This window comes from Rhagoletis pomonella, unplaced genomic scaffold, assembly GCF_013731165.1.
Source record: "Rhagoletis pomonella isolate Grant_MI unplaced genomic scaffold, Rhpom_1.0 Rhpom_scaffold_00007, whole genome shotgun sequence".
Lineage (NCBI taxonomy): Eukaryota > Metazoa > Arthropoda > Insecta > Diptera > Tephritidae > Rhagoletis > Rhagoletis pomonella.
Window position 1 is genome coordinate 63,152,827 of NW_023458561.1, and position 23,411 is coordinate 63,176,237.

The 23,411-nt window shown below is 36.4% G+C and overlaps 1 protein-coding gene across 1 annotated transcript; it reads left to right on the top strand.

Annotated features, from left to right (window-relative positions):
• The first annotated feature begins 1,977 nt into the window (after window positions 1–1,977).
• Window positions 1,978–7,715, top strand: LOC118743944. Its single transcript, XM_036476707.1, has 3 exons — window positions 1,978–2,273; window positions 5,875–6,782; window positions 7,665–7,715. Exons 2-3 carry the CDS (start codon window positions 6,117–6,119, stop codon window positions 7,713–7,715), a joined length of 717 nt encoding a protein of 238 aa, XP_036332600.1. The 5' UTR covers window positions 1,978–2,273; window positions 5,875–6,116.
• Window positions 7,716–23,411: the final 15,696 nt, after the last annotated feature.

Sequence of the window (23,411 nt, forward strand, 5' to 3'; positions counted from 1 at the left end):
TTTGGGTCTTAATCTCCATCTAAATTCTTATCTCTTTATTTATCTTTGCCCTTATTTTTACATTCATCTTTATCTCTAACTGTATTTTTATCTATAATACCTGTATCTTTACCTTCATTTGTCACTTTCCCTTCTCCTTCCTCTTCATCTTCATCACAATTCTCACCTTCATTTCCATCTTAACCTCACCCTGGGCTTCATCTTCGTATATAATCGTTTTCCTTCATCTTCATCTTCGTCTTCATATTCATCTTAAGCTCCATTATAATATATATTAACCTTGACTGTCATTTCCATCTTCTCCTTAATATCTGTATGTATGTATTTTTAACCGACTTCACAAAAATGAGAAGGTTATCAATTCGTCGGAATATATATATTTTTTTTAATATATGTCATCGCATAACTTTTGCAACCGTTCTTTTTTTAAAGGAAAGGTGTTACCTCTCAGGTGGTCCCATACTAATTTGGTTTAAATCGCATCATTGGATCATGAAGAAATTAACGATAATAAGTATTAAATTTTTATATAAGAATTGAAGTCGGTTTTGTTTTTTGCTTAGAGATTACTTGTTATATTTCTCTTAGACGTTGTCGTTGGCTTTGACTGCGTCTTTGCCTTTGTTTTTATTCCTGCCTTTATCTTTGTCTTTGTCTATATCCTTGTCTATGCCTTTGTCTATGTGCCTCTCGGCCCCCCGTACCGGTCTACGCAGTGGCTCCTTTTTTGTCCACTTATTTACCAACTTCTCCGTGGCGTGAACTATTTAACAAATCAGCAGTTTTTAAGATCCGCATGTGCCTACCATTCGTATATAGCAGAGCAGACTTTTAGATCGGAGAATCCTTCCGAGTTCTAGCCTAAAAATTAAGGTTAAATTCAGTTGGATTGGCTGTTGATGGTAAAACTGGAACACTTAAAGTTTGGCGCTTACAAATAGTATGTTAGTGCTTGGCTGAGGTTCTCCTCCGATTTGTGGCGTGCGCCTTGATGTTGTCACACAAAGAGGAGGGACCTACAGTTTTACGCCGACTCCGAACGGCGATTGTAATATTTTTGTGAAAAGCTGTTTTTCATGGCAGAAATACACTGGGAGGTTTGCCATTGCCTGCCGAGGGGCGACCGCTATTAGAAAAATATTTTGAATCCAGCCCCTGCGGAATGGTAGCGCGCACTGCTAACCAATGCGGCAACTCGTGAAAAACAGATTGCAAATCCGCGAAGACGATATATGCATGTATATATGCAGTACGTACATTAGGGTGGTCCAAAAATGCACAGAAAAATCGACATTTCGGAAATTTTCTGTTCCCATCCCCCAATGCTAAAGAATATCGAAAATATTCGATCGAAAATATTTACTTTAGACGTTTACAAAAACCTTTATTTTCCCCATGTAAATAATAAAAAAACTTCAGAGCCCTGGTGGCACGGCTAAATTTTAATCGATTTCAAAATAAGAGAATGCGCGTTTCCTTATTTTCGATATTCTTCAGTTTCAGAGGGAGGCTGGGAAAAAGCCTTTTGGCCACCCTAATATGCAAGTTACAGTTATAAGGAATTTCAGTTAAATTTCCACCTGGGTCATACCCAGTCAAGCAGTTGCTCTTCGCACTCGGTCGAGGAGGTCGCTTGTGATACAGCATAGCTAGCGAAGTTACTATTATTATACTACATACATATGTATGTACTTCTTTCTATATACATATATTCGTTATCAAGCCCCGCTGTTGGCGCTGGCGCACTACCCACCCAGTCGACCGAATGCTCTCTCTCATTACCACTGTGGTGTATAGCCGGCCGCCGGCCGCCGGTCGTTGCTTGCTCTATTGTGTTTGGCGCAATTCGACGTTGGATACTGCTACAAGGTACATATGCATATGTGTACATTGTATGGAAATGTATGTATGGTTCCACTCGAATTGGACATGGACGCATTGTCGCAGCGCCGCTGTAACGTTGCCGAATTAGTAAGCGAAGTGAGACAACTGCGGCTGGACGTGGGCGCAGCTGTGCAATTTTCGGTTCAATATTTTTCAAATGTCCGGACATTTCAAGACTATATGTATATAATTTATTTGCTGGGCATTGTTTTTAATAAATGTACGTTAAATTATAAGATTTGTGCAGACAAAACGGAAAATAAATTAACTTTGTTGTTATTTGTGTGAAATATATTATAGATAACTGTATTGTGTAGCGTCAAAGGATACGAAGTGTGTGTAATTAAAAGCAAAAAGTGGCGAAAATAAGATTGAAAAAAAACAAGCCGGTTAGTATCGAAATTCATACATATGTATGTACATACATATATTTATTTGTTTTTGTGTGTAACTAACTAGAAGTGTACTTGGCATTGTTCTTGAGCGCTTAAACGTTAAAATTTTTTCTTCGCAATTTTTTGTGGGTGACTATTTTTTAAATGCCAAAATGGCGATTGAAAAGCCACCGTGAGCAATTTAATAGCGATTGTTGTTGTTGCCTTTGCAGTTACTTCTCAACCACTTGTACATAACACTTCGTTAACAATGTCTCTCTTCTGACGGTAGCTGGGGAGGTGGTCTATTTTATTCTTTTTTTTTCGCCTGCTTTAATCGTTTGTTTTGCTTTCCGCCTTTTATGTTTGTTTTTATTGAAGTATTCTGAACCAGTTTTGCATAATTTCTGCTGTCTCTAAAATTTTGCACATTTATTTTATTTTATTTTTTATTTTTTACTCTTATTTCCAAATATTTATTTTTATCCAATAACTGGTGCCGTACATTTCTCGTTTTTTTTTTGTTTGTGTTATTTTATGCTGATGTTTTATGAGCTTCTGCATAGCCTACAAAAACAAGGAAAGCATATGCATATATGTACGTAGTTATGCATATACATATCTATATCCACATGCATAGCGGTTCAGTAAACTCTGTGGAAGTTGGTCTTCATGAAAGATTCAGATTATCAGCATTTGGCGACACTGAAGTACATACTTATTCTCGAAAATTCAAATATACATATAAACATACATACCGAAAACTATAGCCAACTTCACTTAAAACAAGGTTCTAACTTCAAATAAAATATAAGAGTTAAGAGATATTCTTATGCTGCAGACAACTGTTTTCAACATAGTTCTTCAGTTTTTTTACTACGTTTATTTTTGGAATAAAGGCAAGCCAAAAGGTGAACGTGTTTAGTGAAAGGAATCAATAACAATTTTTTGCTTTGTAAGCCATAGGCAAAGTAAAAGACGTTTGAAAGATTAAGGGCCCAATCCACAGTGCGTAGTTAACGCAGAATAACTTTAAACGACATTTTTAGTACACAAATCTGTAGTTAACTGCCGATTCTGAGTTTACTACGCACTCTGAATTTGGCCCAAACTATAAAACAATTGACTTGATTGGCTGAATCTCTAATTGAAAATTGTGTGTTAAGCATTAACGATAGCTTTGGTGGAAGATATAACGACTCACAGCTAAAATAATGCTAAGCAATAGAAGAGGATTGAAGCTAAGAAATGTATGCATACAGCTTTAGTCCGATCCGTATTTCCCCCGGACCGACGGTCTTGTGGTCAGCTCTTACTAGGATTGCGTCGTTAAAAATCTCAGTGAAATTTAGAGGTCAGTTGTTGTTGACGTAACGAGTGCAATCACATAGGTACTTTTTTATGATCCTAGCTGTGCAATAAAATTGCTTTAGGGCACTGGAAAGAATGGTCATTCACGCACAATGCCATGCTAAATAGACCCTCCGGTAATAGAAGAGTGCTGCCTTTACCTAACATCTAGACCCACCTTATGTCTTTAACAAAACTTCCAAGCCACAGATTACTACTGGTTTGAAGCTATCATTTTGCTTACCGGACCACACAAGCGTTTTCCAGACTGAAGTGTTTTAAATTTAGCAAGCCTGAAATTTCGACCACTTCCTCTACTTCACTAGTCGAAGGTTATCGAGAAAATTGACCCCAACTTCTGACCAATTAAAATTAGCCTCGCATGGGTCCTAGCACCTTGGGACATTTAGGATAATGATACATACGTCTCACACAGTAAATATAAAATAAAGCTACACTCAGGGAAATCATCAGCAGAATTACCAAAATTTACAACTATTAAGCTAAGCAGAGTTAAGAGGATTGTAAAATTTATCTGATTTTATTAAAAAATGCCTTTGAAGGCCAGATAAATTTCGAAACATACTCCAGAAAACAACACTTACTGCCGATTTCAACAGCAATTTATGTGAAAATGATTTTTTCTCTTCTGGCTTAGTGTAAGTTTTTAGAATGATTATACATTTTTCCAAAACTTTTACTTTTTCTAATATTGCACCTCTCACCCCTGCAAGCACCAGTTAGAGGCCTGTAAGTAGACCAATTGGCAAATTAGTTTTAGATACCTTGTTGGTTGGTTGGTTGGGCGCAGTGCTTCCAGTAACGGCCTGACAACTGCTATGAAGATCCAGTGGAAAACAAAAGGCGATAAGAACTAAGGAGCTTCTTTGCATTCTTATAGCAACATCATGACTCTCTTTGGCCTTCCTCATTTCCTTTTTCCAAACGCATAACCCTATTGCTGCCATCCCTTCAGTTTGGTCAGCGGTATTTAAGCTAAAAGCCTTGCTATGTCTCGCGATGATATTATGTACTTCTATTTTTCTAGAACCCTCTTAACGGTTAGCAAGTAGTGCTTGGCTATCTGTTTTTGAGTTAAGTTAAGCAGGGTAAAATTAAGAATCATACCCTCCAACGGCGTTGATCACTGGCGAGTGGTGGTCTCATCATCACTAAGTCAATTCTTAAAACCTAGGCTACTGCAATAAAAAGTCACCATAGGTTTTACGACCGTGGTGTATGCGAAACGATCTCAAAATTTTCCTTCAAGTTAAGTAGTTTGGTACTTTTTTTAGAAATATATTTCCAAATACTAATTTTATTTATAAAAAACGTTTGTGATTTGTTTTCAAATGGATCCAGCCCACGTAAATATTAACATTTTTCAAAAATATTTTGGCGTAGGTCTTAAAATATATTATATAATTCCGATGGAAAAACAGTACAGATTTTTTTTTTGTAAGCGTGATGCACCATAATGTACATATATACATACATATGTATTCATGTGATTTGCTTTTTGTTGAAAAGAAATAAATCGGTGATGAGTGCCCAAGTATCATTAAAAGTTTTGATATCGCAATCGCTTTGCTATTAAAAAAAAAATATAAATTTTTTCCAGAAATTACAGATTCTTAAGCACATTTTAAGAGAACCATTAACGCAAATAGCAATATGCAATTGGGAGCTACATATGTATGTATGTATATATGTTTGATGCTACAGGAGCCATTTATGGCGAGTATTGTGAACAATTTGTGATAGCAAGCAGCAGAAGACAGATAACAAAGTGCTTTGACCTTGAGAGCATGGGTAATTGATTAATTTGCTAGCGCATTGCACTGAAACAACAACATTTCTGATAATTAGTAAAATTATAAATATTAAAAAATACAAAATTCGCATTGTTGATATTAAAAACTTCTCAATGTGGTAAAAAGTGTAGCCAAGTAACTTCAGGTATGAAATTACATATCGCTAGCTTAGAGTGAAAAGTTGCTAAGTCCATTTTTACAAATTTTACAGGAGAAGAAAAACTTCTTATAGTAATTTTCTTTAAGTATTTCGAACAAAAATTGAATACAACATTTTGTGTGTTTAAAGCTCCAAAGCTCTATACGAATAAAAAGGATTCGATCTTTTTTTAAAGATTTCGTATACATACCTTTTTAATTTCTCTTGTGTCCTATATAAAAATATGAGTATTCATAAAAAGTGGACTTAGCAACTTTTCACTCTAAGCTAGCGATATATATTTTAATGAAAGCAAAAGTAACAAAAGGACAAAAAAAAATCAAAACAAACTGTGAATCAACAGTAAGAAGATTATAACTGCCGTCCAAAGATCAGTAACCCGCTCAATCTTTGCTGTGCTGTTGCGTGCGCATTAACACGTGCAAATAAATCGCCACTCGTTGCCGTCCCCACTTACAGTGTATTTTGGGCTCGCACACCCACGCACTCGCTCAACAGCTGCGAGCGCATTCACATCTCAACCAGTTTTGTTGCATGGCAAGCGCGATCATTCGCAGTGTAGCGGTTCATCCACGATCTACAGCGATTCAATTCACCGATTGCATTTGCCTTGATAACGGTGTTACGTCTGCAAACTCATCACCTTACCGACCGACTCAGCTGCCGCCAGTGGCTCCTTACAAACCACCGGAAATAAACGACGAGAGTTTAGGTTTTAGCTACTCGAAAACTACCACACCACTCTGCGCATGCGTGAATTGTACTAAAAAAGTGTCATCATTTGGTTTCGATCGCTTTCAAAGTGATATAATTTCTACATCTACGACCAATACCACACTGGTGGAGGTGGAAAAGGAGAAATTGGCGACTAACGACGATCACCTATCACCGATCGTTGAGCATACCTCAGTGCAGGAGGACGCAGCGGCTTTAGGAGCACTCAGCAAGAAAAAATCACCTCTATTCGGTAGAAAAAAGCGTAACGATTCATCAACTACTCTACTCTCACAATCGTTTTCTTTGCGTACCGTGGAGCCATTCTACGGCAGTGAGGAGCCGAAACAGGCAATTAATCAAAATAAAATCGATCATAGCGCTGTTGAAGCGATCAAAATGAGTTTGAGAAGAGCAAACGGCATCGCCAGAAGCCCAACCAATGGCACAGATATCAATCGTAATAATGGACAAATTGGAAATGGGGTAAGTTTTTTCTCTTTGCCTTATCTTAATCAAATTAATGTATTTTAATCAAATCTCAAGTGGTTATTATGGAATATTAAGCCTTCTTGATTTAAGATTTTTTCGCACTGTACATCCCAGCTTACTATTACAGTAGCCTCCGCTTAATTTTGTCCCGCTTAAGTGGTTTCTCTATGTACCTAAAAGAGCAACCGGTTACGAATTAGCTGTTTAATTAAAAAGACCAAAGTTTACTGGTTTCCCCGGATTATTAAATAAAAAAAAAAATTGTCAAATTCACTTGTCCAATTAAGTGGAGACAACTGTACCTATCAAATGTTTATACGTAGGCAAAAATTCCAATTCCTCCGGCATGACACAACAAATTACTAAATTTTGGCGTCGTCAAGAGTACCTTATCAGTTAAATATTCAGTTCGAACGTTCGCTGATTAGATTTCAATTAGCATTCGAAAATACCCATACTTATTCACAGTAAATGCACATTAGACCGTATCACCAAAAATTAAATTTTTCAAAAATATTTTGTGCAGCTACTATGAATGTATTTCAGAAATATAAAGAAGAGTTACCGGCTACCAAGCTCGGTATGAAGACCCCTAATTATTTACCAAGCATTCTGAAAAATTTAATTTAAATTTCTTCAGTAACTTTTCCATTTGACAGCCGGCTTTTACGGGTATTATTTAAGCCATTGTGAAGGTAAATGTTAGGAAATGTTACATATCATGGAATTTTTCTTGATGAGAACAATTTCAAACTACTGTTTGCAATTAAGAGCTTCATGGCTATAAGATATGAAGACATTTCAATATCTTAACAACGGTATATTATTTATATATATTTTTAAATACAAACTTATTACAAACTACCTATTTAGCAGGTTTTATTGGGTGTCGAAAATAATTGGTTTCCGGAAATATGCTCAGATTAAGTTTCCTGCATCGATTTTAACATATGCTCTGGTCTAATGTAAGTTTTTACCTACACATATGTACATTAGGGTGCATCACTCTCCATACAAGTAAAGCGGTACTGCCGGACAATATATTTCGAACAAATATTAAGATTTACGTGAGCTGTACCGATTTGTAAATACCTCCAAAAATCTAGTTTTGTATAAATAAAATTAGTTTTTAAAAATATTTTTTTCTAGAAAGACATCTCAGATAATAGAAGATTTTAGGCTTAAAAGTCTGCATACAAATGATTCAAAATTTTATATACGGAATCAAAATAATGAGATTTTCGGATGTATGTTTAAGTCGGTCTAGCTCACACAAATCTTGATAGTTTTCCAAAATATTTTGGCGGAAGTCATAAAATATAATAACCATTATAATTCCGGTGGAAAAACCGCAGCTTTTTTTTTGGTGATGCAGCCTAATGTACATACATATGTATTAAAGTCTGCAACCACCAAAATAATGATTCACCAAGTGCTTCCATACAAATTTGGAATTTGTAAGTGGTTCATATTGATTAATATTGTTATTTTACGTTTTTTTTTCAAACAATGACAAACTTTTTGTAGAATCGCACAATACTGTCTGCTAACAGCTGACAATTAGCTTTACTGTCAGATAAGTTGTTACGTGGAACAGGAGTAATTGCTGTTTCTGTTTTTTTCACAACGTATGCGCATCAAATTGATTGAAGACAATGGAAAATCAAACCGTTTTGATCCAGTCGAATTCGAAGTGATACTTTTTCGTATGAATTTAGGATGGACACTTTTTTTTAGCAAAGGAAGGCCTCCACTGCAATAAAAAGCCATGGCTTCACTTGGCATATCCAATTTGTGTCAGTTGGCATAGAAGAGAAGCGACTGGTGTGCTTTGTTGAACTCGGCCAAGATCGCTGTGGCGGTTACAGAGCCAAAGAAGAAGAAGAAGAATCTTTGGTAGGCTAGTGGACAATCTAGTTATGGCCTAAGTGAGTATCTCGTGGGATCTACCACTATAACCTAACCTAGGCCAAGACCGGACAATTATCAAGAAGATTCAAACTGACTTTGTGGTCACACCGATTCGGTGTTTATAAATAATCTTTAATGGCCAGTTAGATGTCCACAGAAAAACCAGGTTCCTTCTGTATTGCCATATTTCTCGCGGCTAAAGCTTGAATAATACTAAAAGAGGTTAAAGCGGACAGGGCATTGATCACTGGAGAAGATCGGGATAGACGCCTGGTTGTCTGAAAGTGTAACTAAAAACGCCGCCCCTAATCCAAATTAAACGATCAAATTGGCGAAATTTAATATTGATCTTAGTTCCATATACTCGAACACCCTGGACTTTCGGCACGCTAAATTTTCGTCGCTAAAATTCTCTAAACGAAAAGCAGTAGGGCTTAAAAGTATACAATATAAAAGAGTAACATATGCAAAGCGCAATCAGGAGGCTCTTCTTTGTCATGGCAGCTACTGCAGTAAGTAGTCATTGGGACTAACTCCGAGGTGTTCTGCATGTCTTCCTATCAGGATATGTCCTGTGAGCAGGCCAATGGCCAGTGACATATCGCTATTGAGAGTGAAAATTTCTCTCGATCTCCGTATATTCCATTTCGGCCATGTAAGCTTCGTTGAATTACAGTTTTCAGTGCGTTCCCATCTGGTGGCTGCTTCTTCAAGGAAGTGTTCCCTTAGTAAGAACTTGCAGGAAGCGAGTGGCATACCCATCCTCTTCCAGGCTGGTGAAAGTGGAGAGGGAGTACCCCCCCTTGCAAGCTCGTCTTCCTTCTCATTCCCTGTTTTCTAGTTTGGAGCCGTCCGTGTAGAACCTTATGCCATCTTCAGATCTCGAAACTCCTTCGATCCATGATTCTCTGGTAGGTAAAGTTATGCTATAACCTTTAGTAAAAGTGCACATTGGTACACAGTAGTCTGTTGTGCTCGGTAGTTTTCGGTTGATAAGAATTGAAATGTGACCACATCGAGCCGCCTTCGAGCTTCTAAACTCCTGTAGTCTTACGGCTGCATTCGCAGCGTATTGCCTGGGTATGTGCGGAGAGCACCACTAATGCAGATCAGAGTTTTTCTTCCACTTTTTGTAATTTAATACTGTTTACTTTCTTCTCTAATACTATCCACCATACTACCACCCCGTAGAGAAGTATTGGTCTAAGCACGATGGTGTATATCCAGTGCACTACATTCGGAGTTAAACCCTATTTTTGGCCAATTGCTCTCCTACAGCTATATAGGGCAACGGTGGTCTTCCGCACCCGTTCTTCGGTGTTTTGAATCCAGCGTAATTTTTTATCTAGGACTACTCCCATATATTTCGCGGATTCACTTAGTTTTAGAGTGGTCTATGCCAGCCTTAGTGTTATGGGGGGATTTTACACTTTCTTGTGAACAGTACAAGTTCTGTTTTGCTTGGGTTTACACCTAACCCATTATATTTTGCCCAACTCTCGACTTCCTTCAGTTTTACCTGCATAATGTCACATTGTGTCTGTGGAAATTTAACACATGTTAGTGCAAAATCATCCGCATACGTGATAACCTTACAGTCACCTCCTTCCATGCCACACATCAGTGTGTTTACCGTTGCGACCCATGCGGGGTGTCCCTTTCTACGAACCTTGTCAATGAAACCCCCGCCAGCTCCGCCCGAACCACCCTGCATCGAAGCATATGGTTTACAAGCGCAACCAAGCACGAGTCGATGCCCAGGCCCGTCAGCGCTGCCGTTATCGCGTCAGGCATGCTGTTGTTAAAGGCACCTTCTGTATATTCTTTGATGTGTAGTGATCTTGCGGGTGGGACTCTATTTCATGTAGCGCCGTTTCTGTTTAAGTACCTTTCGTACAGGCAGGTTATGAGGTTGAGAGTTCAACCGATAGATAAGTATATTGACTTGCATACCAAAGATTTATTATAAGAAATCTGTCTCTTATATGGCTGGATATGAATTTTTCCATATCAGCTATAGCATCATCTGAATAGGGGCATTAGAAAGAGTAGAAGATGAGGTGGAAATATATCATCCGCCCCAGGACTTTGACAGGCTTAGATACAGAACACCAATCAGAATGCCAATCTGAAATTTAGTACGGGTAGATGATTAGAGTTGTGCTCGGTGATAAGAAACCAGAAAAGCACACTTCGGCTAGTAAGGTTCTTGCCTTGCAGATTTTCGGGAGTTATTCATTAGTATGCCTTGGGTTCATGGGTTTATTTTTATCATTTCCCATCTCTTATTGTATTCAGTGAGAATATTCATTTACGTTTACCATTCACAGGTCCTTTTAGCTCGATTGAAGACCTTACGGATATTATAACCTTATGAAATTAGGTGCGACTAATTAGTGTTTAATTATACTCCATTAGAATTCATTTTGAACAACTTTCTTGAGACATCGAAATCCTAACCCTAAAACCGTAAATGTGGGACTTTAACCCAGCAAAAACTTCCGATATGTACAGTGCATATTACCCTCAAGTTTTCTTTTCGACCATTACATACGTACATATGTATATAGTAAATATATGTATACTTTCATCAATTCGCTTTCACGGTCAAATATTTAATTCACAAAAAAATCGGATGCACTCTACAAATAAAAGTGAAACTTATAATTAAAATGAAGTATAAAAACAAAGAAAGGCCACCAATTTCGATAACTGCGGATATAGTGACACGTTTTCTATGCTGGCATGGTTTGCATTTTAATTGAACACTATTGCTATCGGTGACGTTCAGTTGGCAACACTGTTTTCAACGTTACATTCATGCACTGGCTGGCAGTATCGCATCGATTACGAAATTGCTTACAGCGCACCATGTCTTTAATTACAATCTTCTAGCACACACTGACTGACATTGTTTTTGTTTTTATTTTCAACATTCGTCCACTATTCGTATTTTTGTTTGCATTCTCTTTATTTACCTTGTACTTTTGTTTTGTTCGCTTATTGTACATAGTTAGTATTGTTTGTTTACCCATTGTTGTTCACTCACCTCTGCACTTTGTCGACTCCTCTACTCCATAAGCCTTCATTTGTCAGCTCGTTTGTCGATAATTTGCCACAGTTCACTTTAATGTTTGTTTTTCTCCAAGCTTTCGTTACTAAATGCTTATAATTTTCCGCAACAATGCGTTCAACGCTAGGTGCGTGTCTGCCGATTTACACGCAACATTTCCCAACGCTTGATTCCGCTTACTAAGCTCATGCTGTGGGGCAGCACGTTCGAATGACGTATGAAGTGTGCCATAGAAAATGAAATGACACTACTGTGCAGCCAATTTTTTATGTAAATACATATATTCATTTGTACAATAGTTCGTTAATTTCGGTTTTAAAATACGTATGAAGCAAACTGAGAAAATACTCCGGTTACAAATCTTGTATTGAAAAAAAAATTAATTATTTAGTTGATGTAACTAACCTCTTTTATCTATGCAAAGAGGTTTTAATATGAAGGACCAGTCTAGCAGTAAATCTGGTCAACAAAGGAATGGTTAGTTTGTTCCAGTATTCTTCGGAATAAAACCTGTGGAACTGTCAAACTACAATTTTACTCTCTTAAGTGAGAGTAACAGGAGAACACATGCAGAAGTATACGGGAACGCAAAATGCACTCTATCCAGCAATAACGCCATTTGGTTTGTTCACTTGTCATTAGTACAACACTGATTTGGCTGGAAGATCACTAAATAACTATTAAATCTATACAATTAATAATAGCTGCTGATTTTTTAACAAATATTAAGTTCTTTGCTTTCACCGCGCTCTGTTTTTGTATACAATTGCAACCCTGCCTATCGTTTGACAAATTTCCTGAATTTTCCCGAAGAAAAACTCCGTACTAAATCTTGAAACTTCATTCTGAGAACAGTTGCTCAGTTACTCTCACGAGAGTGTTCCCAGTTACAGAATTTTTGGCGTACGGGAACGACTTTGGATTAAATCCTGCAAACCGTAAACCCTTGTCTACTGTTATATTGCGCAGACTCCGTAATTGCGACGGCCAGTCGTGGGTATCCTCAAGGCACTGAAAGACAATGAGTATAATGAATTTAGCTATGCAGATGACTTTGTCCTCTACATTGTAGACTGACATGAGGAGACCATACATATACTCCAGGCTATAGGCAGCACTGAATCTAACCCTAGAATTATGTGTTGGGGTTGTCAATAAACCCAACAAAGTGCATCATAAGAAACAAGGCAACCTAACAAAACTTAAATTGAGAGCGGCGGAGATAGAATTCTCACAAGGTTACACTGGATAGAATACACAACAGGAACTCGCAATGGTTATCAAGATAGGCACAAAAGCATTTTATGCTTTTCATAGACTTATTGTAGAATATTTCCAAAATTGAACCGATTATTATCAGAGAACTGGACTGGTGGCCAAAAGCTAAACAAGTAAGCTCCGGAATCCATCTGGGAAAGCTCCGCGCTCTAGTCTATGTGGCGATTATAGGAATCATGTCCAACAGAGAAGCTTGGAATCAGCAGAGGTATAACGCCTCTAGCCATACTCATTGAGAAAGATACTTCCCGGAATGCCGTACTGAACTGCTGAATCTAAGTTGCATGAAAAGTGGAGACTTCAGAGGCCCTCTGAGTTTCTTAAAACCATCTATAAATGTCATACGCAATGCTTACGAAGTTATCCTTGATTAATCCCTAAAAGGTTATAATTCCGGGAAGGAACGCTTGCAAAGCATTAATCACAATGATCAGCGAATGATCCCAAGTCTCGTACACTTGATGATATCAGCACTGCGACTGTCTTATTTAGACCAATAAACTTAATGTCTGACAACCAGACACCATTAAGAGCCTTATGGCCAGTTACACAGTATCTGGTTAGCACTAACTGCAGTTTAAACATCGTTATCGACTTTACCGACTCCATAGCATATAACAGAGAGTCGATAAACGATGTTTAACCTGTAGTTAGTGTTAACCAGGCGCACGTAGAACGGAAGTAGTAACAAGGTTAGATTGTGGTGAAAAAATTTGTTTAAATTTGCGCACTTTGAGGGCCGGTTGTTCGATGTCTGGTTAACATAAATCGGAGGTAAAAGCAACGAAAGCGATGAAGCTCTCGCGAAATGCCAGCCTTAAGCCGTTCTACATGGCCATTAACCTTTTTCTGGTTCTTTCAAGGGATACATCACAGAGCTCGTAAGATGGAGGGAGCACTCTCAGGTTACAGCCCACTGACGTACGGCAAAGGTTAAAAGACCATCCAAGAGATATACAGCTGCCTTTCGCGGAGTCTCTGAACGACTGCTTAACCTTAGCGGGGAGGGTTTAATAAACCATCACTTGATACCTGTCAAGACACTTGAAGTTAACGTACCACCTTTGTAAAATGAAAGTTGCTGTTGAGATGGGCGGAGGAAACCCCAAAGCGTATACGTACAACATAGATAGTATGTACTACGCGACTGACCTCGTGTAAGTAACCTTAGACTTGTACACCTGGTAGAATAATAATTGTCTCCATTTAGAATTTGAAACATGGCACCCTCCAAAGTACGCAAACAACTTGATGAATAACTTAAAATTGGAGGGATAGCACAAAAGATCTACCTCAATAATTCGCAGGTTGTTCAAAAGGCTATGAGCCACTGAGCGGGTGCACTTTATTGCCTATACCTATTTCCATTTTTGCGGCTGATTTAGGCTAAAAAATGCTACAAAGTTCGGTTAGACAAACGATTGGATACTCTATGATAGCTGGGTTTCAAACCTTTCCATTTTCAACCCATATTTTTTATATTCAAAAGCCATCTAATTAAAGTTTTATATTGAAAAAATATTGAAAACAAATACTTAACTAAATCGCATTAATAAAGTTGGCACACAAATTAATATGTGCATTAGGGTGGCCCCTAGTTATATGGAGAAAAATAAAAGGGTTTAGATTCTCTAAAGACTGAAGTATGCAAAGTTTAGGATCAAGCAAAAGAGATTCAGGGGTGGCGCAAAGCGCTCAAAGTTTCCCATGTATTTTATATTGGGAAAAAAACTATTTTTCTTAGAAATGGTATAGAATCCTTAAATATCAATATTTTTCAAACGGCAAACTCAGTTTCTCTTCAGAAGACTTCAAAAAATATTACCCAATTGGTAATTTAAAATTTATTTAATATTACCGATTTTTTATGGGTTCCCCATTGCATTTTTTTCAGGTTTTAGCAGGCCCATAAAAAATAGTTAATATTAACAAATTATTAAATAAACGATGAGTGTTTTTTCTGAAAGTCTCCTGAAGAGAAAAAGAGTTTGTCGATTGAAAGTATTGATTTTCTACCATTTCTACGAAAAATAGTTTTTTCTCCATATGAGTCACCTCCAAATATTTTTTGATTGACCTAAAATTTTGCATAGTTTAGTCTTTAGGCTGTTTACACATTTCTAGGGGGTGAGACCGACAACCTGAGCTTTTTTCGAAATAAGGGCCACACTTACATATGTGCGTACAACTTTACTATCTACATACATATGTACATACTTATTTCACACTACATATTTCCTATGCGTCGTTGCAAAGCAGACTCAAACAAGAAATTCATAATCCATAAGCATACATATGTACGTACGTACGTATGTATTATTTTATTCATTTTGAATAAGAAAATTTCCCAGAAAGCTTCCATGCAATAAATTTCTCGCTACTAAATATTTTCTCCCATACATATTTTCATCTTACTGGGTTGGCAAAATTATATCATACCTTTTATTGCAAATACCCAAATGCATGTCTGCATATTCGTTAGCATTTATTCAACATATAAACTACGAGTAGAGCACATCGCGCAAGTCTTAATTAAAACAACGACTACGAAAATATGACATGCACATGACGTGCCAAGTTTTATGTGAAAGTGTTAGCAGTGTCGTTTACTTTAATACAGTTAATAATACTACAGTTTTGTTTTTTTTTTGCAGTAATCCTCGCAGTCATGCGATATGGCTTGCTGACTGAATATCGTTTAGTGGGTTGTAAGTCATGTTAATTTTCGCTATGTATGTATGGTACATACCTACATATATATTTGTACATTTATATACATACCTACATATATGAGCAACATTGCACCTAACCACCTCCATACCAAACAAATCACTAATTGACCTTTGACCTTGTGTGTTATTTTTATCGAATGTGTTGAATAATCAAATCAGAAATAAGTATGTAGTTCATTTTCAATGCCAATCGATTATTTGGTTTTAAGTTCCATCATTTTTGTTATGTTAACATTTATTTTTGTGTGTTATGGTAATATTTAGTTTTGTGTGTTATGTTCACTTTTGCATTTGGTAAAGTTGAGAGCTTCACGAAAACGCTTATTGCACGAGAACTAATGAAACGATTTAAAAAAAAAAAAAGTGTGGCGTTTTAAAGATAAAATTCCAAAGCTATCGACAGATTCATTTTTGTAAGTAACCAATTCGGTTTCGTGTTCGGTTCTAAATTAAAGGCAACGACTCGTTTCTTAAAATGTCTCACCTTGTAAAGCAAAAAAGGCACATTCTCTGCGCTGTGAAGCTTTGTCAGGGAAGATGGTTGCCCTAAAAATCAGATGGTTGTTTAAAGCGACAATATTATGAAATGTGTAAGCTAGACAAGGACAAGAAGGCAAAAACATGGCTTTTAACAGGGTTGAGTGTAACATCAAACACATTTTGCACCGGCGAAGGGCAACATTTTTTTGAAGAAACGAAAACACCATTAGAGTCCCATATACCGGTAATTTACAGAAATACGACAACTGCGATAAATTAGTACCTATTTACTTAAGACAATTCACTCAAAATCAGGGATGGTTATTATTGTGTGTAAAATAATTTAAATCAGTATTTAATCATGATTTGATTATGATTTTTATTTTGTTTCGCTTAAAAATAATAATTACTCTTGAGTTTTATTTTTTCGTTCAACGGAAATAATTATTTGATTTTTATTTTTTCCATCACAAATAATGATTATTTTATAATTGTAATTTTATTACTGAGAGATAAAAATTATTATTGAATTTTATTCTTCCACTTGAAAATAATGATTATTTATAAAATTGATAAGGCTATACAGACGCAATCTACTGAAATTTTGACCTGAAAATTTTGGGACTTAATCTTTTTATAAGGGTGTCGCTAGCTCCGAAAATGATACGTCGGAAATCACGGTGGTATAGCTTTTGGGTTTTTTGAATGAAAGTGGAAAAATAAAGCTCAATAATACTAATCATTAGTTTTGATCGAAAAAATAAAAATCAAGTAAAAATAACTTGCTTTAAGCGAAAAAATAAAACTCAAATATTAATTTTGATTTTTAATCTTTATAAATTAAACTCGAACAATAAAAATCATTGTAAATTACAGTGGGACGTACGAACACAAATACGTGAGTATAGATAAAATTGTTTTACGACGATTACAACTTGTTGATTTTTATACCCGAGCGCACTTGTGCACAAGGGTATATTAATTTTGTTCACATAACGGTTGTTTGTAACAGCCAAAACGAATCGAGATAGATATAGACAAATGTATACATAAATGATCAGGATGAAAAAAGAAATCGATTAAGCCATGTCTGTCTGTCCGTCCGTCTGTCCGTCTGTCCGTCCGTCCGTGTACACGATAACTCGAGCAAAAATTGAGATATCTCAACGAAATTTGGTATGTAGGTTTCCCTTAATCCAAGGTAGGTTGGTATTGAAAATGGGCGAAATCGGACTTTAACCACGCCCACTTCCCATATAACGGTAATTTCCAGAAATACGAAAACTGCGATATTTTAGTAACTACTGAAGATAATTCACTCAAAATTGATATTTACAATAACTTTTAGACGAAAAATAATAATATTATAAATTTTTGGAAAATGGGCGTAGCCACGCCCACTTATGGTTACATGTGTATATCTTGGTAACCGCTGCACCAATTTCTTCCAAACTTGGCACAGTGGTTGGCCTTGGTACAGCATAAAAAACCGCCGAAACTTTTTAAAATCGGACAATAACCACGCCCACATCCCATATAACGGTAATTTAGAGAAATACAAAATTTTCGATAAATCATTAAATATTGAAGCTAATTTATTCAAAATTGATGCTTGCAACAATTCTTTACCTAGAAATACGTTTATGGTAAAATTTTGGAAAATGGGCGTGGCACCGCCCACTTATGATCTCATATAAGTATATCGGTAACCGTTCTACCAATTTGTACCAAACTCGGTATGGTTATTGTACTTGCCACGTGTAAGCAAAACGTTGAAAATTATTGAAATCGGACTAAAATAACGGCCGATTCTCATATAACGATAAATTTAAGAAATGCTTGAAACTTCAATATTTCGACATTGAAGGACGCTAATTTACTCAAAATTGATACACCTCGGCTTACCATCTAGCGGAAGGTTTCGGAAGGGTGAAAAAACATATATTTAATACTTGCGCCGGGTATTTAATGTTCGGCTCCGCCCGAACTTAGACTTTCTTACTTGTTTGGTTAAAATTTAAAAAAATAATGATTATTTTCCGTGCCTGCTCAAAATCGATATATGTATGCAATGTCCTATTAGCAGAAAATGATGCTAAGAGAAATTTTTGGAAAATGGGCGTGCCACCTCCCACTTACGCCTTCGTAAGTGGTACAGTTATTAATCTTGGCGCAAAAAAAAAACAAATATATTGAATATTTTTGAAATCGGGCTAAAACTACGTCCACTTACAATATAACGGTATATTTTAGAAATACGAATACTCCGATATTTTACTCCCACAAACAACACTTTCCGTTTTATCGATTCCTCCCCTCTTGGCTCAGTAGCAGATAATCAGATCTGCACAGTTTGTTCGATTTTAAAAATTAAAGGGCTCGGACTGTAGATGTACAATAAGGATATAAAACGATTTGCCACCTTTTAAAAAATTAGGTTCAAATTATTTAAAAAGTTAAACAAATTATTACAAAATGGATATCAATCGAAATGCTTTTTAAAAGGCTTTGTTTAACTTTACTGTAGGAGGGGTGCCATCTGTTCGAAAAAAATTTAATTTAATTTGAATTTAGGGAATTAGTTAAGAGAAATATGGGCGCCAGACGAAAGAATTTAAAAAAGTAATAGTTTCTAAATATTTTGAAGAGGGTTGTCATCTGTTTAAAAAGTCGAATTCAGTTAAAATATACACAATGAAATCTTGATAAGGCTTTATTTCCGAACACATATATTTGGAGGGTTGCCACATGTTTAAAAACTAAATTCAACTTTATTAATCAGCTAATTAAAATATGTATCACAATCCCAGAAGAAGGTTGCCACCTGTTTAAAAACTCGAATTCAATTATCTTATACGCAAACTATTTGAAATATGAAAATAAGGGTGTGAAGCGAAAGGATGTTAAGAAATCTTTAGTTTAAACATTTAGAATGTTTGAATAAAAAGTGACATTGAATTTATTTAATAAATTTTGCTGAGTTATTAAAGGTGGGTGTTAGCGGAAATGAGTTTGAAAGACTTTATTTCTGAAATATACTATTTAGGAGGGCTGCCGTCTGTTTAAGAAATCCAACTCAACTTAAATTAAGGCAATTAGGTAATTGAAATGTGTACGTTTCGAAATTAAGTGTTGGAAAGAGATTTAAGAAGATTTTAGGTTGAAAATAGTTTTGAAAAGGATTTCCATAGTCGAACTATTACGCAAATTTTATGAAATATTAAAATATGAACGTCAAGGTCATGACACCGTTCTTTCGACTTTCAAATATGAGGGGTCGACGTGAAGATCTTGGTCTGTTGATGTGCGATAAGACTTTATTTTTTGAAGTGAAAACCTTTTTATCGGTACAGGGTGATTTGGAATTTGATGATATTAAAAACCAATACTATGCGAGACCTCTCTTCACTCAGAAATGGCTGCACGGATTTAGATGTAATATGGCACTCGGGTTCACTAGTTTATTTTATTATTTTTGAATTTTAATTATTTTTTATAAAAATATAGTTTATTCTTTAACAAACACCATGTAAATAGAAGTTTCTTTATTGCGGTTGATTCTTGGCAATGTTTTTGTTAACGATGTCAGTCATTTCCTTGCATACGGTATTGTTCAACGATTTTCAACAAAAAAAAAATAAAAATCCCAGAAATCAAAGGTATGTCCCAGCTACTTGAAATCTTCACTATGTTATAATGAAATTGAATGGGCTACAAAACGGCATACTCAAAATATTTCTACGAAATTTAATTAAAAAGCTCTAAATTTGTACGAAAGTTTGTTGATTTTTTTAATATGTATTGCACAAAGATTAAAACTAGGATTCATATGATTTTTGTTAAGAATAAACTCTATCATTTTTATGAGAAAAAAAAAATTTAAGAAAGAAATAAAAAAATAAATAGCCAAATTTGGTCAATATGTGAGTATCGTAAAGTTGTATATTTTCTAGGTGATAGCAACAAAGTAAGTCCTTTTACCACCTGTTAGCGTTAAACAATAAAGTAATTATTAAATATATGATATTCAGTACATAAACAACTCGACTGCTCCACATTTACAATACATACATACATACATAAATATTTACTCAAATGAGTGTACACGCTAGGCCAGATCTTCCTAAATACGTACATAGCTAAATGTCCGAATCCAGATTATTCGGTATGACGCCTGCGAGAAGTAGTTATGTATCATAAAATTTTACTTATTTTGCAGTGCTGAAAAGTTACGTACAAATATAGTCCATATGTATGTATATGTATAAAAGAACTTTCATAAATATATGCATATATGCACGCATGCACATATGTATAGATAGATAGATACCCCACTGAAGCAGAGCAGTTCTATAAAATATTAAATCTGTTTACTTGTGTGCATTAATATTACGAATACTCACTTAAATAGTATATCGCATTCACCCATATTTTCGCTGAGTGCGTGTGCACTATTTATTTATAACAATAAATGATAATTTTTAAAGTAAACAACATGTCTGTGGTGCCGCTGGTTCATCAAACTAGTAATAATAAATGCTAAATGCAGTGCAAAGTAGTCGCTAACTCGCTAAAGTCACAGTTTTTTTTCGATTTTGTTAATTTTTTAAGAACTAACTACATATGTACATATTTGCAAAAGCAAGATTTTCATTGAGTACGAATGCAAAGCCAGGAGTACATACATACATACATACATACATACATACACATGTATGTAGAATACAAGAAACAAAGATGCTGATATTTATGATGAACCATTTTATTGCACTTAGAAAGTAAGTTGTAAATATTTCTGGGTTTACTCTGTTAAAAGACGCGTCAGTCAGACAACAAAGTCAGGAGAGTAAATAAGTACATACCTACATACATATTTATGCTTTCTGGTTGCAGTTAATGTACACAATGCGAGTAAGCCATGGCTTAATGTTTGGGTTTTATGCTAGTTAATGTATCTGCAAACCAAAAAATATGACGAAATGTGATTAGTATGTAAGAATTAAAGTTAAATTTAGGATGGAGAGAGAAAATATTACCTTATCACTTTTAAGAGATCTTTTGTTAATACAAAGCAAATAGTTACTTGCACTCGGCACCAAATTTGTTTATTTGTTTTGCTGGATGTATTTACATATGTGCATATTTAAGTAAATATATGTATTCGTATACACGCTTTATTTCAAAATTTTCCACTTTGTCAGAAAACACTGTGGCAATCTCATATTAGTAGGAATATTTTTCGTCAACAATAACCAAAATGATACATCTTTAGTTAGTTATGGCGATTTCGTTTCTACAAAAAATGTTGCCTTCCCATCGCCCTCTTTTAAGTGCAAGATGGTACTTACTGCGTTCAGAGTATATCCACTTAGTAAATATTACTCTCAAAGTGGATCAACTGAGACCACAGAATAGTAAAGCTCTCAAAAAGGCAGTTTGCGATTCCCTTCTCATCTTGGAATTCCTCATCCGGTTTGTAAGTACCCGTCTTCGCTATCCGAAAAGATAACTAGAAAAGCCCCCTACAAACCCTTTTCAAGGTTTAATTTTGCGTAGTTTAATATCGCTTACATTTCAGCACCAAACAAAGTGGGCTAATTGTAATTTTGGTACCAGGTCCAAAAATACGTGCACATACTCTATCCTCCATCCTGTACCAATGTACGTATTTGGGATGAAGGGCAGGTAGCCCATTTGCGCAGTCCTCGCGATCGAGAATTTTGACTTGGAGCTTTCTGCCAAAACATATCTCTTTAGTCACGTAATCGGAAATTCCGCATATGTACTAAGATATCTACATGAATTATACATAGATAATACAAATACTAAAAATTGTTCAATCTATACAGTACTCAATGGAAAAATTTTCACGGTGCACTCTGCGTAACCATAAATGACCTTTAGCCTCTTTGGGATTACCTGTGCGTAATGACCAATGCTTTATCGTTGGACAACTATTTTGTTAAAACATTTTGGAAAAGTCGATCTTGTGCTGGTGCTTACGGTATTCTGCCGCGTGTGAAACCTAACAGAAATTGCAGGTGGGCTAATGCCGCGACAGTCCGGTTAAAACATCGGGCTGATCTGAGATACGTTCCCAGCTCGTCGTGGTTGGTGACTACACATTTGAGGTTGCATACATAGCGGCTCTGATTGGGGTCCCTTTTTTATATGAATAGTAAAAGTCAAAACCTCAATTAACACATAAACACTTTGAGCAGCGGGGACGACTCGAAGCCATACACCGATTCTTAGGTAGGTAGGTTGTCGCGGTCGTCTATAAGACACACTTAGGCTCAGGGCCCATTGTGATGCCGCATGTTGGGTCAGCAACTCCCAATCCCTCCTAAAACCATTTTGATCTTTGAACGAATTTTAGAAGATACCTGATTTCGACGCATCTAAGGTCCTCCAAGTTGTCGAAGAATTGCCTACCGAGAGTGGAGAGTCTTCGTCTAGATAGAGCAGGGCATTGGCACAGAAGGTGCAGAATCGTTTCCTCCTCTTCTTCATCTTGACAACTTCTACAGGAGTCATGTGAGCGTAGGCCAAGTTGATAGGCTTGCTTGCCAATTAGGCAGTGTCCTGTTATGACGGATACTAACAATCTAATATTGGACTTATTTAGACTCAGTAGTAGGCCAGTGCGTTTGGCGCTGAGCACCGGCCATAGTTGTTTGGCAGTTTTGCAGGTGATTTCGTCCTGCCACCTTTCGTTCGCTACTTTAGTGAGCCTCTCGGAGATAAGTAGCTTACAAGTTTGCAAGGGTATTCCTATTTCGTCATTTATATCCTCAAAAGGAAGTTTCGTGCCAAGTCGCGCCAGTTCGTCGGCCTTACAATTCCCCTCTATGCCGCAGTGTCCCGGAACCCATATTACCTTTGGGCGAAATGACTCAGCCATCTCGTTAAGAGATGCGCGGCATTTCATGGCTACCATGGAGGTTGTCGACTGCTGTAGCTACACCGATTCTTACTCTGCTCTTAATAGCATGACAGAATCGACTTCCGGCCTTGGGTGGCTTCACCTACTATTCCGTTAGGAAATGAGCCGCAGACGGAACCGTGTGGATAGCATTTCTGTAACCAGCAAGGGCGATAAGGTCTTCAACAGATAAACCTATACTAAAAGGACCAAAATGGCTACCA

Bases quoted from the DNA above. Each gene is read 5' to 3' on its own strand.
- LOC118743944 (XM_036476707.1), top strand. From the start codon at position 6,117: ATGGCAAGCGCGATCATTCGCAGTGTAGCGGTTCATCCACGATCTACA. The intron at 6,783-7,664 runs GTAAGTTTTTTC...CCTATTTAGCAG, and splicing joins ATGGACAAATTGGAAATGGG to GTTTTATTGGGTGTCGAAAA.